We start from the raw sequence: 14877 nt of genomic DNA, 5'->3' as shown, positions 1-14877 counted from the left end.
TCTATTTAAATATAAATAATATACGCTAAAATATATTAATAAAAATTATAAATTTACGGGGGATTACAGAAGGGTTAAGGGTTTTTTGGAAAAAAAAAAATAGAAAATCCTGTTTAGGTGGCACGTGATGTGACGTGTCCAAAATTTTAGGAGGAAAATCAACTTCAGGTTGTCAACGTTTTTAATGTTGACTTTGTAACAGGTAACCGGTCACACAAGCTTAATAATAGTACTTGGGTCATAAATGTTGGATTATTCAGAAATATTGCATAGGTTGGCTTAATTAAAGAAAATCGGGCAAAGGTTGGATTAATATTTACAAATTTTCCTAATAATTACAATCGGAGATGATTGTTTATTAGTAGAGTATGTATTTTAGTATGAAAAGGAATGTAACTATGAAGAATGTATCTATTCATAATTCTAGTAGTAGAGTAATTAGTAAAATCTCCTACGGCTTATTTACTATGCAATTAGCCAGTAATAAGATAAAAATTGGGAAGTCTGTTTGTACTTTAGCATATCATAGTCAATTATTTATCATGATTGATTTTTACTTATTCAGTGAAGTTTTAATCAACTACGGAGTACTATTATTATTGGTGTGCTTAATTAACGCTTTATTTAGAGCGTTATATTATATTGTAAACACTATAGCATGTATAGTATACTTCGTATTAGAAAATAGACAATATTAGAAAAGTATAACTCTAGTTATTATTGAGATATTTGTCATGATTTTATTTGATGTGAATAACAATAATGAGATACTCCCACTTATTTATAACCTTAATATATTGGGTTTAAGTTCTTTGCTTTGGGTACTTTTCCCCTTCGTATAGCCTAAGTACGTATAGATCCCGATAGTTGGTATGACCAAACCCGAACCAAAAGTTTTCCAGCTCCATTCAGTTCAATTCACAAGAACGACATTGTGTTCATTTTTATTCTTTAATGATCTATTTTATTTATTATATAAGTATTACTATTAATTATAATGTAATTTTCATTTTATTATTATTTAGTGTTTACTTTGGACAAATTTTTATTGTAGATTTTGGATTAAATTTTATTATAGATTTATTTTAATTATTAGAATATTTGATTTTGGATGGAATTGTATATATTATTAATTAATTAAAATATCTACTTGACACCTAATTATTTATCTATGTGGCACTTGATTTTTTTTAATTCAAAAATTAATTAGAAATCTTATTTTTCATTGACCGAAACCATTAGTAATCCTAGGTGGCGCTCTAATATTTTAGCAAATATGCCTTCTTTATACATGTATATTAGATTAGATTGTGGAGTATACGAGTAAAAACTTCGGTTAAGTAGTTAAATTCCCCGTCAAAAAAAAAAAAAAAACGTTAAATTCAACACTACCCCTACTTCTTTCTCTCTCTCTCTCCTTTCTCATGCAACTCAACAGCAGACCTTAGCAATGTCAACAATGGAGGATCATAAATTTCAACTTCCTCCTTCTACTCATTGTCTTCGCTCCTCAAAATACAGTCGAATTTCGGAAAATTTTAAACATTCAGTTTTCAGACTCGCTAATTCTGACCCAAACAATCCCTTACCTCCTTCTCAAATTGCCTTCATTGAACAGAAAATTCGCTTAACTTTCCCTGCTTTTCACACTCCTAATCACCCCCCTTATTCTTCTGTAAGTTTCATGTTTAATTTTGCTAATTTTTTTTGTCGTTTTATTGGATTTTTGTAGTGTTAATTTTGCAACTTTTTATGGATTTATGTGCATTATATATGTTTATCTCTTTTGTAGGATTTTTAATCTCTGTTTTTTTTTTATCATCTTTCATTGGGGTTTGCAGTTTACTTTTCGGTTTATTTTTGTTGGTGTTTGTTCTTAATTATGTAATTTTGCCTTTCTGGATTCGGGTTGATGATCACCGGAGATGAGATCATGGTTCATATAGATGTAGCCATGTAGGTGCCCCCATTTTGTGACTAAGGCTTCGATGTTGTTGTTTGTTATTGCTGCTGCCTACTTTTGTTGAGGGTTTCTAAACGTGGCTTAACGCATTGTGACCCTTATCGGTGCTAATTAGCAGTGTATTAGTAGACCGATAACACACTAATGAATTCCAATATCAAATTAATCAGTACACCCAAGTTTTTGGTTACTAATTTTCTGAAAATGTAATAGGGTTTTTGTAGTTTAATTTTTTGATTATTTTGTAGGATTTGTTATTGAAAAAATTATTTATCGTGATGTAGATGATAGAAAGTGCTATTGAGGAATTGAAGAAAGAAGATGGGTCAAATGTGGAGTCTATTACGAAGAAAATTAAAGAAAAGTATGATAGTCTGCCATGGGCACATAGTATATATGTAAGTCATCATTTGAGGAAAATGTGTGAAAACGGTGAGGTTGTATGTACTTCTAGTAAATTGTATACTACACCGGGGTTAATAGAAAAGCGTAATATGAAAAGTAAACAGGCGAGGCGAAGATTGGGAAGGAAAAGAAAAGAGTTTGTGATTAAAGAGGGGAATTCAGTTGAAGAAATTGAGGTTGAAGAGAGTGGAGATGTGAAGGGGTTTCAAGAGGAAAAGGTGTTTGGGAGGAGCAGGATGAAGAGGAGAAGGGGGAGTCGTATGGTTGTCAAGGAAGATGATGAAGTTGGGGGAGCTTGGGTTGTTGGAGGAGACAATACTGTTACCAGCACTTGCAGTAGCCAAAACCTGGGGGTTGATAAGTGCAACAAGGAAGTGGCGGTAGAAGATGGAGGTGATGTAACTGGAAGGAGGAGGTTAAAGCGGTTAAGGCTGAAATGCGCGGTTCTTGAAGAAGATGATGAAATTGGGGGAGCTGCGGTTGTTGGAGGAGAGCATAATATTGTTGGCAGTAGCCAAAACTTGATGGTTGACAAGTGTAATGAGGCGGTGGCTGTAGAATATGGAGATGAAGTAACTGGAGGGAGCAGGCCAAAGCGGAAAAGGTGGAGTTGCATGGTTGTTGAAGACGATGATGTAGGTGGCGGAGCTACAGTTATTAGAGGAGATCATAGAAGTAGCCAAAACTTGGTGGTTGTGAAGTGTAATGAGGCGTTAGGGGTAAAAGATGGAGATGATGTAACTGGGAAAGCTAGTGAGATATCTGATGAATTGGGTGGTATTGGCACAGTTGGTGAAGATGACGTGCTTGAGGAGCCACAGACAGAATTCCAATGTCAAGTTAACAGTCAAGTCCTTTCATTAGATGATGACGAGTGTGCAGAAAAAACTGAACCAGAGTTATTGGCTCCATTATCTGTGGGAGTATTGCATGCTGAAACTGAGGGTGAAGATAAAAATAAAATGGTGAGCATGGCTGATGATAAGACTGCTGCTAAATCGGTGCATTTACCTCTTGAGTGTGTCAAGAAGTCATCCGTGGACAGTAATATGGTGTTGAATATTAGGGTTGATGGTCCTGAGGCGGTTGTAAAAGAATCTTTCTTGAAGGAAAATGAGCTTATGATTGTACCTTTTGTGGACAATACTCCGTTATTGCATGCTGAACCTGAGGGTGAAGATAAAAATGATTTGGTGAGCATGCTTGATGATAAGTCTGCTGCTGAACCGGTGCATGTGCCTGTTGAGTATGTCATGAAGTCTTCCTTAAACACTAATACGGTGTCGAATGTTAGGGTTGATGGACCTAAGGCGGCTGTAGAAGAATCTTTCTTGAAAGGAAATGAGCTTATGATTGTACCTATTGTGGACAATACTCCAATATCTGCTGTTAATGCTGAAATAAATACAGAGAGAGGGGATAACATAATTGTATGTGGTTTGTCAATCCCAGATCTAGACCAACCAAAAAGGAAAAAGCAGGTCTATTCCTCCAAAAAGAGGTTCAAAGCTTGCCAAAGAAAGATGAAAGTCGCTTCAAAATCAATGCCATCTAAACCAGCTTTAGCTGTGGGTCGTAATCTGCTTGATCATTTCCCTCTTCATGAACTTTCTTCTCGGAGAGGTGTGGAGCCTAAGGTAAGTTCAAAATTTTGAAATCTGTTGGATCAATTTGCAATCACCTCCTTTTATTTAATGTTTCCATTAAGCAGAACCAGGATGAGGATTGCTTAATATTTGGGTTAGCAGCTGATTTACTGTCCCTAGATGATATGTTTATTGTTGCTCATTAATGCTTTGGTTATTTTGGATTACCTATTAGTTTGGCATCCCATATAATACCAGCGCATGCCATGGTGGATATTGTTCAAAAACCCTCTGCTTGTTTTTTTTTTTGTCAGAACTTGGTAACTTTAGATGCTACTCCGCATTTTTTTGGGTTAACTTTAGCATTCTATTCGGATAAGCAAAAATGCAAAGGGACGGAAGGGAAAGGGAGGGGAACAAGCTCCCTTGTTTGGATAAAAGATTCGGGAAAGGAAAGGGAGGGATCCATTTTCTCTCCCTATTTAATAAACACCATCCCTCCAAAATTGGAGAGATTTGAAGGGAAAATGGAGCTCACCTTCTCGCTCTCTTTCTTAACCCTCCCCTTCCTCCTCTTTCTCTCCTCTTTCTCTTTCCTTCCTTTCCCTTCTATCTTGCTATCCAACCACACTGTAGATGTTATTTTCATATCTTTGAACTTAGCAGTAGTCAGTATTGGCTGGAAGAGTTGCCTGAGTTGTTTCCGTTGTTTAGAAGTATCGTCCCATGATCTATTCCGTTAACCCTTATGCACCTTTTTATTTGTGGGGGCGTATCCATGTGAATTGGTGATTACAGATGTGCGATTTCATATACATAAATGACTACACTCATTGTTACTTTCTGAGAACCTGGATACAGGATAAATATTAAAAAGTAGCATCAGAAATCTGGGGAAGAAGGAAGCTAAAATAAGAAGAAAACAAAAAATTAACAAAAGTAAAACAAAGAAGACTTATGATAGGATATCTAGACTAGGCATGAATACGAGGGCCGAAGGTTAGTTATTGTGATTTTATTAGTTTGGTACAATTTTAACTGGCATTAAAATTTTCTTATTAACCGTATGCTGCCTTTTTCTATAAATTTTGTTATTTTTTGGGGTGTATGGGAACTTCAAAGGGATCCTCATCCGGCTTGTTTACTGCTTTTGCGTTTCAGACTTTCAGTGCTTTTCCTGTCTTGACTGTTTTTCAGTGCTTTTGTTTCCTAATGAAGAAAATTTGACAAAGCTTTTTAGATGTCTGCAAATGTATCACGATTCACGATAACTGATTACGGAACAGATGAAGTCATAGTCGTATTTTTTCTTCTGGAACTAACTAGTAATGTCATTTGCTTCTATTGGTCTAAAACATACCATAACCAATTGTTGTTAACTTTCACTAATTAATTACTTAATCTTGTTCCCTAAACTGTATTATATTTAATTCAAAATTACCCCACTTCATTTTTGCTGCTCAATCACATTACTCGACTCCTGTACAACTATTGTAGCTTACTGGAATTTAATGCTGAAAAATCCTCTGAAGCAAAGTGGACATAGACCTTTCAAAATCTGAGTTCATAGTACTATTTGTATCAATGAACCTTATCTGTTAAAACATTCTAGGGTATTATTGTGATGCCATGGGTCAAACCCTCCCTAGATCACAAACCAAATTCTACGTTCCTGTCCAGAATCATTTTTAGTTTTCAGGTTCAGTTTTTAAAACAGAAAACTGATTTAGTTTTATTGCTTTTACTAAATCAATATTACGCCTTTGTACTTGTATTTTATTTTGATGTGATCTAGTTAAAATAAAAAAGGCTTTTACTCCTGGAGCAACTACTGACAGTTTGATGAAGCTACCCCATATTGTAAACAACTATTTACGTTCTTAAATGTCACATATCCTGTACCGAAAATTTCTCTGTTCCATTCTCTTTTTTCAATTCTTCTTTGTCTGCTATTGAAATCTTCAGCACACCATGAATAGGAGCTTGATCGTATTCACAGGGTTATCAAAATTAAAAAGCAGTGTAACACTGTAACCTTAGAATTCAGGATCCTATTAAAAAGCTCATAAACCAAATAGATAAATGAAGAGAGGAATAATCTTAAGAGGGTCATCCAAGTGTGAAGGGAATCCTGAATAAAAATCCTCGTACGCCCAGATCCCCTAAAAATAAATTAATGAAAACTCTAAAATAAAAAAGAAATCGAGTTAAAATTTAAGAAATGGTTATATAATATACAATGAAAGTGCCTTTTAAAATCTAAATTTGAAAAGAAAACCCCTACCTGTTAAAAGTAAAATAGTGAAGTCTCCTACATGTTAACTCGTTTATTTTGAATCTAGATTTTGATTACGATTTAATGGGCATCAAAGAGTCCAGAAAATAGGTATGGCAGTTGGATTGTTGCCACACATAAAAAAGGAATGGCAGTTGGCGGCTACTGTAGCAGTTTAGCTTCTCTGTGCTTCCTAAAAATAACGTAAGAGAAAACATCATTTTGTGGTTTTCTCTTTCAGTTTTGGTAATAACACAGTGTTGCACTCAAAATTGTTTTGCGCAACATGAAGAGTTGAACAGATTTCGTTATGACTTCTCCAAAATAAAATGGAAACAGCCAAAATGCAGGCATGCAGCAATGCTGAAAACAGACTAAGGTAGTGGTGGTAGAAGAGAATTTGGTTGATCTAGTAACAGTGCAAGCATCATTGCTTATAGAATGGGACTGGTGGTCAAATGTGAACTTGTGGAGGAGCCACGGAGAGAAGAAGTCTGATGTGGCGGTGATAACTAGATCTATAAGATGACAGTTGAAAACGGGCCACTGTGGTATAGGTGATGCATTACTGATTTGACATCTCTTCTGAAAAAAGGAGGTTTGTGGTGGTTTTCACTTTTCAGTTCAAAGGGAGAGGTGTTCTCTGCCTTGAAAAAATAAAGAGAGGTGAGAATAGTGGAGAACAAAATGTCCGATGATGATAAAGAAAATGGATGGAAGGAGAGAGAGTTTAGGCAAGGGAAAAAAATGCTGAGTAAGACATTGGGCTAATAAATTAATAATGGTGTAATCAGCCTTTTAATTGATTTTAGTGATTCGTTGCAGGGAAATTTGTAAAAGTGTTTCTTTTTGTCATTTTATTTGGGCGGTTGTGCTATGTTAGCACTTCTAGTACACTTCATTTTATTTAAGGTTCCTGTTCTGCACATTTGATACTTCCTTTTAGACTGAACACGTGATTTTGTCATTCTATGTTACATGGTTTGTATGTGTTTGTCAGCCCTTCCTCTGTTATTCACGTGCATGTGTGACTGGAATGAATCTTTATTCTTGACTCGTGATACTGATTCATACTGTGTTACAAATCTGTGCAAAGAATCAGGCCAAAGAAGGTGAGTGGATCACTTATGTTAGGAGGAGGGTAACTCTGGTATTGCATTTAATACACCTCATCAGCTGAGTTAGTTATATGTCAGAAATTACTTTATTGCTTTGTTAGTGGGAAAGGCATTTAGCTAATTTTGGGAAGTTATTGCTAACACTTAAAAATTGATGTTCAAGGGGAAAATGCCACCTCATCACTTGATGGTCAAAGTAATGTAAAACATCAAGTTCGCTCCTAAACTCTAGGATATTTAGTGGATTCAAAAAATTATGTCCTCTGCATAAATTTATGTATAGGAGCATCATGTAAAATGTACCTTTATGTTTCCAGGCAACAAGATACTACGTCCATTCAACAACAAAGCCTTAGTCCCAAAATGATTTGGGGTCGGCTAACATGAATCGTCGTAGGAGATCGTCATTGTCACCAATCAAACCAGAAGATACTACGTCCATTCTGATAAAAAAAATACTATTAAAGGAAAAAAATACGTATGCTGTGCTATGAAATATACAAATATTAAATGGAATAAAGGGTGATTATAAAATATGGTAAAGATAATGATGGTGTCAATTAGAGGAAAAATAGCTGTTGACACTGCTGAGTGCCGATTCCACACCCCCCCCCCCCCAATTTCCTTTTATTTATGGCTGATGCTTTATATTTTGTTTTTATATTACAGCTTTGTGCAACCCTGTTGGAGTCTCCAAAGGTCAAGGAATTACCTTCTGGTCAAAGTCAACATGCTTGTACTTCTTTGCTTGAAGATGGTTCCATAAAACAGCTGGAAAGACGGAAGTCTCTGGACCCTCTACACTACCCAAGGAGCCTCGAAGACCTTATAACAGTTGCAGATGAAGAGAATTTACCCCTTCAACAGGTATTGGAGAAGTGTGGTAAGCGAAAAAAGCATGCAGGACAATTACTGACAGCAAATACTCCTTTACCGACTGAGGCATCATTAATATCAGCTTCAAAATTACAATTAAACCTATCGACTTCAGTAAAATCTGTGGCTAAGAACAAAGAAAAACAACCACCACAACAGTGGCGGCAGGAGCTTAAGCCACAAGATCTAAAGCATTGTAGTTTTGAGGCAGATACTGCTGCTGCAACTGGAAGCAAGACATCACCATTGCTTAAAATGGAAAAACGGAGAAACAGGCAGAGGCGCATAGAACATGAGCCTAAGTTTCCTGTAGATTCTGCAGAAGAAAATGTTGATATGGTGCATCAGCACCAACAGAAAGGTCAAGGTCAGGATCAAGAAAGCTCTCTACATCTCAAACTAACTGCTGAAACTTTTGCTTTCTGTGATGAAGGTCGTAGTTGGGAAGAAAACAAACAGACAAGGAGCGACCATGATCTTCCTTGTGAATCAGAACAATCAATTGAAGTAACTACAGTAGAGTCTTCTCCAATTCAGCATCTGAATGGAAAGGAAGACGAAGTATATATAGGTGAAATGGTAACAACTGCTTTAATGGAGGAAAAAGTGTCAACACAGGATCATGATTATCAGAAGTTCATTGACCAACAAAAGGAGGCAAAAGAGGTAACAACTGCCACTTATTTCCTTTTGCAGCCTCAATATGTTCAACAACAGGTAGGGCCATCTGGATCAGCATCCAATTTGATTGTTGAAGGACCATCAGAATCAGCAACCAATTTGATTATTAAAGAGACATCCTCCGTGCTTTGCCAGGTTGATAAGATCAGCAGCCATGAACTGGTAACTGATTGCCGGAGTGTTCTTCCACAGGTTATGCAATCAGGATTTGTTGTTACAGAACATGTGGCATCAGAAATTTTGCAAAGGGAGCAAGAAAAACACCAAAAGCAGCCCATAACCAAATCACCTTTCTCTGTACCACCCTTGCAGCATCAAATAGAAGACCAAGAAGACAAAAGTCAAACTGATAGACTTCAGGATCTAGAAGCAACTATGGCTACTGTTGTTGAGGAAAATGTTCGTACTTCCTATCAAAATGTTGAGCAGCAGATCAAACTGGAGGAGAGAGAAATTAGACAAAGGCCTTTGAAACAGTTAGAACTAAGCAAGGAAGATGTAGTATCTTCATCAAATGAGCATCTTCAGCAGCAAGAAGGGATGTCTAAACCTGCATCTTACCAGAATCTGAAGCGACAAAACAAACAGCAGAAAGTCCGGGGAGTGCCTCGTACCAAAAAGAGAACCACAGGGGAGGTTGTTGATTCACTGAACTTGCAACCTCAGTTACAAGGATTGTCTGAACTCGCAACTGGTCAACATTCTCAGCAGCAAAGGGAACAACCAAAGAAACGAGGAAGACCTCTGAAGTATACAGAAGAAACCAAGGGAAGTGCAGTAGCTTTATCAAATGTGAATCTTCAGCAACTAGGGATGTCTGAGAAATTAGTTGATGAGAATTCTCAATGGAAAATCAAACAACCAAAGAAAGGTGGCACAAGAAGGCAACGGAATAAAATAGAAGCTACGAAGGAAGATAAACCAGTCTCTTTAAAACTTCATTTTCAGCCGCAAGATTCATGTGAACCATCAACTGGTCTGCAATCTGAGAAACATACCGAACAGGTGAAAAATATAAGCCTTGAGAGGCCTCGGAAACAACGAAAAGCAACCATGCCAACCAATGAAGATGAAGTGGCCTCTTTGAATTTACATGCTCCTCAACAAGAATGGTTGTCTGAATCAGCGATTGGGGAACATTCTCAGCAGAAAATTAAACTGCCTGAAACGGTTAGCCGAGGAAGGACACGGAAACAAATAGAAGTTTCCAAGGAAGATGCTGCAGTTTTATCAAATTTGCATCTTCAGCAACAAGTTGAGTCATCTGAACCTGATAAATCGCAAAGTGAAGTTCACGGGACACCTGAAACTGGACAGGCTATGCCACCCTCAGATGAAGATATTCATCAATTGCCAAAGAAGCAAAAATTGCACAGTGGAGTTCAGCGTCCTAAAACAAGAGCAATGACTGCTGCCTCAGACAACCAGCCTAATCAACAGGAAGAAGAGCAGCACTGTCTTGAAAATGAGGAGAAACAGGGAAAATTTGAAGGCCAACAGAGACCTCTGAAAGAAAAGCCAGTGAAGATTACAGTAGTTTCCCTGGCCTCCAAAGATCAGTTACGCTCACGGATAAAACGCCAACCTCAGGATAGCACATGAAGTATACTTATTCTCTGCCAGCCAGGTAATACGTCATCTTAAGCACCTTAAGTTGAATAATATTTAGCTTAATGATTGCAAGGGGTTAAATTTAATGCTTTGTTTCCATTTGGACAAGGTTTTTTTTGTCCAAAAAAAAAAAATAGTTATTTATTTATATCGCTGAACTGCCTAGCTAGCGTGATCTTCTCAAATTAGGAAAAACATTGTATTAAAATTCAAGTTTCACCCAACTTCTAAGAATTGTAGTACCTTTTGTCTTTTGATCGTTCAGTAATAGTGTCAGGTTTTTGGAGCAGCTTTTAAAATAATCCCAAGTGTTTCTTCTTTTTCTTAATTGGTTGTTGATGATTGTTGTTTATTAAGAAAAATAGCACTTTGGATCACTTTGAGAAGGTACTCCTAAAACTTAGGATCATACCTGAATAATAAGAGGTGTAATTATCTTGGAAAATGGAATATTTACAATTTACACCTCAGCATATAGTGCATGCCCATTTCCCTGTATACTTCTACAATTATAAATATTAAAGAAAATATAAAAGGAAACATGTTATACAAAGAATTTTGATGAAGGGTCTAAAGTGGGTTCCTTACAAAGACAACCGTTGTAGCGTTTTAATCTTAGCCACTGAATTTTGGCATAAGATCTGCCAAAGGTTAAAATTGAATATATTTGGACAAAAAAGAAGAGAAAAGTTAGGATTTAGGAAAATGCGAAGATAGAAGATTATAATTTGAGAAAACAGGAGAGAGAGAAAAGCCATCGTCCAGAACTCTAACACTTCCACAAATCTATTAAAGGATTTCCAAATTTTTCAGTACCCCTATAAATCAAGTACTTCAACGTAAACGCCTACAGTATTGGAGCAAAGATGGTGGGCTCCCATCAGGGGTGAGGGTTGAAGCTCAAACCACTGCTTTCAATCACCAACCACCAATCCCAAAACCACATCAGCCTACCGCTCCACTGTGACCTGATAACAAGGTAACAACCACCAACCAGGATCACAGGCATCCCCTTCTCCTCCACAGCAGGCCTCTTTCTCTCTGCTTTCTGGTAGAATGCAATCCAAATATAGTCTTGTAGATTTCTCTATTCCCTCATTTCACTTTATAAGAATAGTATCGAGTGGGTAGATAGTTTTGTCTTTTTACATTTGGGGTAGAAATAAAGCCGGGAGATATTGGGAACAATGTTAACTAAAAAGGAGAAGCCATTCAACTGTAATGTTTCTATAAGATGCATATTTTGACTAACCCGGCCTCACTGCCTGACATGGTTTTGTATTGAGCTTGAACGAAGGGTGTAATTTGGACTACTTGGTCTGGATATGTGTTGTACATGCTCCAAGTCCAAATGAAAACCAAAACAATTGGTCTTAGATTCAGAATCCAAATCCAGACCTTTTTACAAAGTCTTGCATAATCCAATCTGAATACTCATTACTAATATTGTTCTGCAAAACCCCGTTTTCAATCCAATTACAAAAAAAATTGTCTATATTATTACACTGCATAGAAAAAACTCATTAATTCTCCAAGTCTAAAATAAAACATGTGTTCTGGGCCATCTAAAGTAAAAACTTTCATATTGGCCAAATTTAAAGTCTCACTATTTAAGACAAAAAACAGGCGCAAGTGCAATCCAATTTAAAACAAAATCCAATTGAATTGTTTATTTTGCTCAGTTAAGCTTGCCTTGGATGTTTAACTAACGACGCCCCAATGTTGGATCAAGGCCTTCAAGGGTCTAGTGCTCTAGTCATGACCCAAGCTGTGAAAAAGAACGTGGATCTTCATTTTCATGTACTCCGTATGTATGTGTACTTCTTTATAGAAATCAACTTTATCATTAAGATATTTAGGTTAGTAAAATCTTAACTCCCTTTTAGTAAAACTTTCCAAAATGCTGTTATTAACTCAATGATAGTGTTGTGGCTTGCATAGCTTGTACCTTTGCTGCTGCATAGGTCATGAAAGGCTTTTTGGAAAGGAATTGCCTCAAATGCATACCTTTACATGAGTTTTAAATGTGCTTAATCTGTCTCAAGTTATAAAATAAATATAGGCTGAGCCAGAAGGGTCACCTTGATGGTAAGGGCCTAGTTATGGACTATATATAATTTTTGTGTCTACGGATCATTTAATTTCAATGCTACTTTTACCAGGATTTGTTTATGTGCTTGACACTTCAAAACTGGACGTACATTAAAGACCTCTGAACTGGATGTTGCTGAAATCAGACAGTCCGTTAAATGTAATTTTGAATCATCTGAAATAAGGCCTGTTCATGTTCCTTACCTGAGGAAATTACCTGTAGTTCCAAGTGACAAAATAACCGAGGGAAGAATTTTGAGGTTTATTTATATTTTCCAAAAACAATGTCAGTCTGAGACCTGTCTTTCCAAAACGCCATGTTAGCTTGTGAACTGTCCAAGTGCTACAAACTTTTGCAACATCCATCTTTCATCTGCATATCAAAATGTGTCTCAAATCTCAATGAGTCAATGGTCCATCCTAGAAAGTGTTTAGTTGTTAGAAAATGATCTAGTTCTTAAAGGACTATCATTATAGAGGTTCGAATCATATAATTTTATAATGGTTTAGAGCTTTGAACTCCCTTCATCTAAAAATAGTCATCACATTGACCCAACCCCTCGTTATTAAGAATATTACTATATACATGATTTAACTAAAAGTCCTTTTGTGAATATTGAGCCCAAACCTCTCTCTTATAATTGTATAGTGGTATAGAGCTTTGGCGCTATGGCCAATTTGTCTACTTGCTACCCCTAGGTCACGGGTTCAATCCCTGGAAATAGCCTTTTTATGTACATGAGGGTAAGGTTATGCGCCTCTAGGCCTTCAATTCCCCTGCTAGAGCGGGGTACGGCCTTTTTGATAGAGCTTTGAAACTCTCTTCATTTAGAAATAGTTGTCACATTGAACATTACATGATTGTACTATAATTCCTTTTATGATCCCTTATTATCCCCACTTCAGAATAGGTGACAGCATTTTGTGAACGAGGAGAAACTTGTTATATAATACAATCTATGTAAAACTTAGCTTATAGAAATGACCTCCTTAGAAGCTTATATCCGACTCTCCGTATGTAGGCATATAACAAAGCTTCAACTAAGTTTTTAGGGATGATAACAGACCACAGACCATACAGTATAATATAGTATATGGATGCTGGTTTATATTGGACAGGAAGCATGCTTGAGTTAATATATACTTATATACATATGACTTGTTTGATGGCCATCCTCAGTGGGAAGAATTTTTAATGAATGTTACTGAACTGGCTGATGACATAGTATGACGTTTCAAGGTTTTCTGTATGCTTACTTCATTTCTCTTTTGTCTATTGTATTCTGCAGGATTAAATTATGGAAGGAAAAATTAGTGAGCAGTCAACAATCATGCAAGGAAATCAAGATAATTGTGTCCGAACTTGTAATATTCACACTAAACTATTTAGTGCAGGCTGGATGATCCTTTGAGTCTTGTCTGTTAAGTTGTTTGATGTATCATTATGCTTTCCGACTTTTTAGTAGATCTAAGTGTTGTCTGTTCGAATGCAGCTCCTGTATTTTTATTCTACGTTTCTGATGTAGGCTACCCTTGGACTCTAATGTTCTTCAGGACGGCACAGGAGTTAGGACCAACTACAGAACTTAGGACTAGTTTTAGTTAGAAACCATCTCACGACTCATGAGGACGGTCAAATTAAATGTTCGAACTATTCGGTCCTTCATCGTTTTTACTAGTACTTCTGCATGTATAGGGACGATGAATAGGCAAATTTGTTAAAAATGACCTTTTATAACCCAAATTTTGCGAGAAAGAACCTTATATAATTTTTTTGTGAAATAACACCTTAATTTAAATTTTTTTGCAAGAAAAGACCTTATATAATTTTTTTTTTGTGAAATCACACATTAATGTAATTTTTTATTGCGAAAGACAACCAAAAGTAAATTTCCGGCATTGACTGAGCTTTTCCGGCCATTGACTTGCACGTGAGAAGCATGTGTGGCTTTATTTTGCTAATCAAACACAATTTTCCTCCAAAAATCTAAGCTTTAAAACCTAAAGTTGAAAAAACCCCGAAATAAAATCAAGTTTGAAAATTCAAGAGTCGGGAAAATCAGTGTCTTTAGCCAACGTAAGCCACACGTGCTGCTCACGTGCAAATTAATGGCCGGAAAAGCTCAGTCAATGCCGGAAAGTTCCCTTAGGTCCTTTCTCGCAAAAAAAATTACTTTAAAGTGTGTTTTCACAAAAAAAATTATATAAGGTCCTTTCTCGCAAAATTTGGGTTATAAAAGGTCCTTTTTGGCAAATTTGCCTATTTTTTAC

General features: G+C 36.4%; 1 protein-coding gene across 3 annotated transcripts; it reads left to right on the top strand.

The window, feature by feature from the left end:
- Nucleotides 1-1366: 1366 nt before the first annotated feature.
- On the top strand, nucleotides 1367-14150 carry LOC110787718 (uncharacterized). 3 transcript variants are annotated; one of them, XM_056827367.1, is made up of 5 exons: nucleotides 1367-1675; nucleotides 2248-4005; nucleotides 8017-8889; nucleotides 9097-10531; nucleotides 13896-14150. In XM_056827367.1, exons 1-4 carry the CDS (start codon nucleotides 1451-1453, stop codon nucleotides 10504-10506), a joined length of 4266 nt encoding a protein of 1421 aa, XP_056683345.1. In that variant the 5' UTR covers nucleotides 1367-1450; the 3' UTR covers nucleotides 10507-10531; nucleotides 13896-14150. The 3 variants fall into 3 exon arrangements, with proteins under 3 accessions (XP_056683345.1, XP_021848049.2, XP_021848048.2); XM_021992357.2 differs by having other exon boundaries at nucleotides 9040-10531; XM_021992356.2 differs by having other exon boundaries at nucleotides 8017-10531.
- The last annotated feature ends 727 nt before the right edge of the window (nucleotides 14151-14877 follow it).

The sequence above is a fragment of the Spinacia oleracea genome, chromosome 4 (genome assembly GCF_020520425.1).
Source record: "Spinacia oleracea cultivar Varoflay chromosome 4, BTI_SOV_V1, whole genome shotgun sequence".
In the NCBI taxonomy this organism is placed as follows: domain Eukaryota; kingdom Viridiplantae; phylum Streptophyta; class Magnoliopsida; order Caryophyllales; family Amaranthaceae; genus Spinacia; species Spinacia oleracea.
This window is presented reverse-complemented; position numbering and strand designations above follow the sequence as displayed.

Excerpts from the sequence above, each read along its gene's own strand:
- LOC110787718 (XM_021992356.2), top strand. The coding sequence starts at position 1,451 with ATGTCAACAATGGAGGATCATAAATTTCAACTTCCTCCTTCTACTCAT. Across the intron at positions 1,676-2,247 it reads ATCACCCCCCTTATTCTTCT|ATGATAGAAAGTGCTATTGA; the intron begins GTAAGTTTCATG and ends ATCGTGATGTAG. Across the intron at positions 4,006-8,016 it reads GGAGAGGTGTGGAGCCTAAG|CTTTGTGCAACCCTGTTGGA; the intron begins GTAAGTTCAAAA and ends TTTATATTACAG.